General features: G+C 57.8%; 1 protein-coding gene across 1 annotated transcript; it reads left to right on the top strand.

Moving 5' to 3' along the window:
- Positions 1–627: 627 nt before the first annotated feature.
- Positions 628–5,459, top strand: MYC (MYC proto-oncogene, bHLH transcription factor). The gene is made up of 3 exons (XM_062187993.1): positions 628–965; positions 2,666–3,436; positions 4,436–5,459. The coding sequence occupies exons 2-3, from the start codon at positions 2,677–2,679 to the stop codon at positions 4,990–4,992; spliced, it is 1,317 nt and encodes a 438-aa protein (XP_062043977.1). The 5' UTR covers positions 628–965; positions 2,666–2,676; the 3' UTR covers positions 4,993–5,459.
- Positions 5,460–5,824: the final 365 nt, after the last annotated feature.

Raw genomic sequence — 5,824 nt, 5'->3', positions numbered from 1 at the left:
TTTCCAAACGTTGCTCTTTGCCCAGCCTAAGGGAGGCGCCTGGCGACCCGGGACGCACTCGGCGTGGCCGTGGGTCCGAGGTGTATTGGCCGTGGGGAGGGCAGCTGCTCCCCCGCGCTGATGTACACACGCAGCACAGAAGCGCACTTGCTCAGACTGCGCCGCGCGAGCAAGGACAGGGTAGGCGCGCAGCAAGTTCGCGCCGCTCTCCGACTGTTTACATCCGAGGGCTGGAGCGCCGGCCGCCGGCCCCAGTCTCCTCCCCTTCCCTCGCTTCCCCACCAGCGCCCCTCCCGGGTTCCCAAAGCAGAGGGCGGAGGAGCTAGAAAAAAAAAAAAAAAAGACTCCCTCCCTCGAATCCCCGCCCACCGGCCCTTTATAACGCGAGGGTCTGCGCGGCCGAGGACCCCCGAGTTGCGCTCCTCGCGGCCGCTCCGGCTGCCGCGCCCGGCCGCCGCCTGGTTCCCCTCCGGCCCGAAGAAGGGCAGGGCTCCTCCGAGGCTTGGCGGGAAAAAGGAACGGAGGGGAGGGATCGTGCTGAGCAGTATAAAAGCCGGTTTTCGGGGCTTTATCTGACTCGCTGTAGTAATTCCAGCGAGAGGCAGAGGGAGCGAGCGGGCGGGCCGAGCCGAGGGAGCAGAGGAGAACCGCGCTCCGGCGCCCGAGCAAGGGAGATCCGGAGCCTCCGGGGGCTTCGCCTCCGGCCAGCGCCCCCACCCACCGCGCCGACCACCCGCCCGCGCCCCCGAAGACCTCGCCGAGTGGGCGGAACTTCGCCCACTGCGCCAGGCGGCCGCTTTGCACTGGAACTTACGGCACCGAGCGCGGACGCGGCGCTCCGGACGCGGCGCGGCTGCTCCGCCAGCGGGGGACCCTTCCCCTGCGCCGCCCCGGACCGCTCCTCTTGAGAGGCGGTCGTCGCCGCTGTTCGGGCGCAGGATTCCCTTCGGGGCTTGGAACACCCGGTAAGCTCCTGGATCTGTCTTTTTTTTTTTCTTTTCTCTTTTCGTCGCGGCTTTGACGCTGCGGCGAGTCGAGTGCCCAAATGGGGCTGCCTTTGCTCCCTTTCCCGTGCTGCTGACACTTTTCTCAGGATGATCGCGGCGGGTCGGGCTGGATCGGGGTGCGATGACTTGTCAAGGGGAAGGGGCCGGCAGAGGGGCCAGGGGCGCGATCTGGAAACTCGCTTTCGGGAGCTTTGCCTGCGCGCGAGTGCTACTGACGCTTGGACATTCCTGCTTTATGACATTAATTGCTGTTTGGGGTTTTTTGGTGTGTTTTTCTTTTTTTTTTCGGGGATGGGACGGGCGTCTCAGCTTGGAGGTGGGCAGGAAAAGCCCTGTGCATCCCGAGCTCCATGGAATGTGGACTACAAATTGCCTGAGCGGGAGAGCCCCGCGGCCGCTGACTTTTCCCGGTCTCCGGGAGGACATTTAAATTTCGGCTTTTGCGCATTTGTGACAGCCGGAGACAGACACTGCGGCGCGTCCCGCCCGCCGATCCCTGCGGCGATTCCAACTCGCCCCTTGCTCCTTTTAAGAAGTTGTTTTTTTTTTTTTTTAATGTATTAATAAAATGGAAAACCTTGATCTCTATTAAGTGTTACGACTTGGTGTTGGGGCAGGCGCGGGGAAGGGAGAGGGAGGCCGGCATGTGTCCGATTTTCCTGGAATGGTTGACTCGGGCAGCACCACGGCGAATCTCAGCATCCAGCCCTGGTGCCCCGCCACCGCCCGCGGGTGTCCCGCGCCCCTGAGATGCGGGGGGGTGGGAGGGGTGGACGGCGCGGAGCCGGGCTCGGGGCTGCTCCGAAACAGCTGCTACCCACGGCGGGGAGGCGCAGATGCTGGGCTCCCGGCGCGGAGTCGCTGCGGGCTCTGTGGCGCAGTTGCGCCGCCGTGTTGAGGCTGGAAGGGAGGTGCCCCTGTTACGATGTGGCACCCCCCTTTTATTTATTGGGAGGGGGCTGTTAAAGCCCGCTGCTGAGCTCGCCACCCCAGCCGGCGAGAGACTAGAAGAAAAAGCCGGCAGAGGAAGGAAGGGGGGTGGGGATGGAGGCGGCGGCGAGGGGAGGTTGGGAGGGGCGGCGGCGGCGCCGGCCGGGCAGGAGCGCGTCGAGGGCGCGAGTGGGAGCGGGCGCGGCGGCGCGGAGGGGCCCGGAGAGGGAGGGGGCCGCGCCACCGCTCGCGCCGAGGCGCCTCTCGCCTTCTCCTTCAGGTGGCGCAAAACTTTGCGCCCTCGGTTTGGCAGAACGTATTCCCTACCGCCGCCTCTTAAGGAGGCCAAAGCCGATTTCGATTTCTGGGCGGCTGCGGAGCCGACTCCCGGGCTGCACAACCCCGGGGGGCTCCCCCGGCGGGCGGGCGACTCGGCGGGCACCACGCAGCTGTGGCGTGCCGGGTGCGGGTCCGAGATCGTACGGGGTCGTCCGAAGGTGCGGGGGAAAGGGGTGTCTTTTTTTTTTTTTTTTTTTAATTATTATTTCTTTTCTCTTGGGTCTCCCTCTTCCCGGCCCCTTTGGGCAGGGAGTGGAGGGGGAGGCGGTGGAGCGCGCTGAAAGGGGAGTGGTCGGGGCTCGGCGGTGCGCGCTGCGCGGCGCTCCGGGTTTCGGGCTCCAGCGAGACCCTAACTCAAGGCTGCCCCCCATTTGTGTGCCCTGCCGCAGGCTACGCGACGATGCCCCTCAACGTCAGCTTCGCCACCAACAGGAACTATGACCTGGACTACGACTCGGTGCAGCCCTATTTCTACTGCGATGAGGAGGAGAACTTCTACCAGCAGCAGCAGCAGAGCGAGCTGCAGCCGCCGGCGCCCAGCGAGGATATCTGGAAGAAATTCGAGCTGCTGCCCACCCCGCCCCTGTCCCCGAGCCGCCGCTCCGGCCTCTGCTCGCCCTCCTACGTTGCCGTCGCGTCCTTCTCCCCCAGGGGGGACGACGGCGGCGGCGGCGGCAGCTTCTCCACGGCTGACCAGCTGGAGATGGTCACCGAGCTGCTGGGCGGTGACATGGTGAACCAGAGCTTCATCTGCGACCCGGACGACGAGACCTTCATCAAGAACATCATCATCCAGGACTGCATGTGGAGCGGCTTCTCGGCCGCTGCCAAGCTCGTCTCGGAGAAGCTGGCCTCCTACCAGGCTGCGCGCAAGGACAGCGGCAGCCCGAGCCCCGCCCGCGGCCACGGCGGCTGCTCCACCTCCAGCCTGTACCTGCAGGACCTGAGCGCCGCCGCCTCCGAATGCATCGACCCCTCGGTGGTCTTCCCCTACCCGCTGCACGACAGCAGCTCGCCCAAGCCCTGCGCCTCGCCCGACTCCAGCGCCTTCTCCCCGTCCTCGGACTCTCTGCTCTCCTCCAACGAGTCCTCTCCGCGGGCCAGCCCTGAGCCCCTGGTGCTCCATGAAGAGACACCGCCCACCACCAGCAGCGACTCTGGTAAGCGCGAGGCCACTCCAGGCCGATCCAGGAGGGGGCGGGGTGGATGGACGCCTGTCTGTTCTCACTGGCGGCTGATCAGTGGGGCACTTGAGCCCACTCTGCGACTGTGCGGGTATTTGGAAGGAGAAATGGCGGAGCTGGGACGATGGGGCGCACATCACCCCGAAACCCTGGACTTTTTTAAGAGTACCCTTGGCGCTTAGACCGTCCCAGTTTGCCATCCCCCGCCCCCTTCTCTCCCACCCCTCAGGAATTTCATTCGGGTTTTTAAATCTCCTGGCTTATCCCGAAACTCCATCCACTCCCTCTTACCTCTTTTAAGCATTTTAATTGCCTGGAAGGGAGGGGGGGGGGGCGTGTGAATGAGGATAAGAAAGGATTGATCTCCAGGAGTGAATGAATTGCCTGCCTCCCTTCCTTAACTTCTGAGAAGTGGTTGAAATTGAGTGGACTCAAGGCAGCTACAAGAATGAGGGAAGGCAGGCCAGCCTGCTGCCCGAGTGCCAGCAGCTAGTGAAAGTGCCTATTCTGAACACTCAGAAGCAAAGCCTTGCCAAAACTAGACTTTTTTGCTCCTTTGCCCATCCCCCAGGACTTGTTGGCAAAGTTGCAAGATTTTTTTTTTTGCACTTCCAGTAAAATAGGGAGTTGCTATATAGCACCTGAAGGTTCTTGGTAAAGTCCCTTAAAAATAGGAGGTGCTTGGGAACGTGCTTGACTCTGGGTGTGTCCTCATTAAGTCTTAGGTAAGAATTGGCACCAATGTGATGTCCTGGCAAATTATAATTTTCTTGTCGGCACCACCACCCCAGCTGTCAATCTCCTCCCATTTAAACCTCACCTTGTAGGGGAGAAGAAACAGTGAGGCATGTGGTTCTTTGGGGGTGCCGTTGTACCGTCCCAGTGCCTCCTGTTTGCATAGCATTCATTAAGCAAACAACGCAGTCATTGATTGTTGGGAAGCATCGCTAACCGGGTGATTTCTGTTTCTTAAAGAGGAAGAACAAGAGGATGAGGAAGAAATCGATGTCGTTTCTGTGGAAAAGAGGCAGCCCTCCACCAAAAGGTCAGGGTCACCATCTGCAGGGGGCCACAGCAAACCTCCGCACAGCCCACTGGTCCTCAAGAGGTGCCACGTCTCCACCCATCAGCACAATTACGCCGCGCCCCCGTCCACCAGGAAGGACTACCCAGCTGCCAAGCGGGCCAAGTTGGACAGTGGCCGAGTCCTGAAGCAGATCAGCAACAATCGCAGGTGTGCCAGCCCCAGGTCCTCAGACACCGAGGAGAACGACAAGAGGCGGACACACAACGTCTTGGAACGCCAGAGGAGGAACGAGCTGAAAAGGAGCTTTTTTGCCCTGCGTGACCAGATCCCAGAGTTGGAAAACAATGAAAAGGCCCCCAAGGTAGTTATCCTTAAAAAAGCCACGGCATACATCCTGGCCGTCCAAGTGGAGGAGCAAAAGCTCGTTTCAGAGAAGGACTTGTTGCGGAAACGGCGAGAACAGTTGAAACACAAACTTGAACAGCTACGGAACTCTTGTGCATGAGTTGACCTGTTGGAGGGAGGAACTGGACTGGCTCATGAATTCTCATTTGTAACTAAGGGAAATTAAGGAAACAGGTTCCTTCTGACAGAACTGCAGCAATCCATTACGTATGAACTTATTTCACATGCATGGTCAAGTGCAACCTCACAACCTTGGCTGGGTCTTGGGACTGTAAGGTTTAGCCATAAAGTAAACTGCCTCAAATGGGACTTTGGGCATAAAATAACTTTTTTTATGCTTGCCATCTTTTTTTTGTTTGTTTCTTTTAACAGATTTGTATTTAAGAATTGTTTTTAAAAAATTCTAAAGTTTACCCAACTTTCCTGTGTAAATATGGCCATTAAATGTAAATAACTTTAATAAAACGTTTATAGCAGTTATACAAGATTTCAAGCCATGTATTATAAACCATAATTTTTTATTTAAGTACATTTTCCTTTTTAAAGTTGATTTTTTTCTATTGTTTTTAGAAAAAATAAAATACCTGGCAAATATATCATTGAGCCAAATCTTAAGTTGTGAGTGTTTTTGTTTCTTTCTTCCCTGTCCCATCCCTTGCCTGTTTACTTGCCATCAATCACAAGCTAACACAATTTGAACTTTAAGAGGATGTACTTACGAAGATAGGTATTCTAAGAAAGGCAAGTGTTGTTCTTTGTTGAAGTGGGTCTGGGGGCTTGAAGGTCTTTAAGTTCTCAGGGTTATAAGATGCTTCCTGGATCTGATGATAAGAGCCAGAGCTGTTAGTTAAGGAATGGGCAAAAGGCTGGTGAGGGTTAGAGGCAGGGGAAGAAGACCCAGGAGGTTAAAGATAGCAGTTAAGTATGCAAAG

The sequence above is a fragment of the Lepus europaeus genome, chromosome 4, assembly GCF_033115175.1.
Source record: "Lepus europaeus isolate LE1 chromosome 4, mLepTim1.pri, whole genome shotgun sequence".
Lineage (NCBI taxonomy): Eukaryota > Metazoa > Chordata > Mammalia > Lagomorpha > Leporidae > Lepus > Lepus europaeus.
Note: the sequence above shows the minus strand (reverse complement) of the source record. Positions and strands in the feature narration are given on the sequence as shown.

What these genes read in the sequence shown, in the direction of transcription:
- MYC (XM_062187993.1), top strand. Translation starts at nt 2,677, where the DNA reads ATGCCCCTCAACGTCAGCTTCGCCACCAACAGGAACTATGACCTGGAC. An exon ending in CACCACCAGCAGCGACTCTG is followed by an intron (nt 3,437 to 4,435) that starts GTAAGCGCGAGG and finishes TGTTTCTTAAAG; the next exon opens with AGGAAGAACAAGAGGATGAG.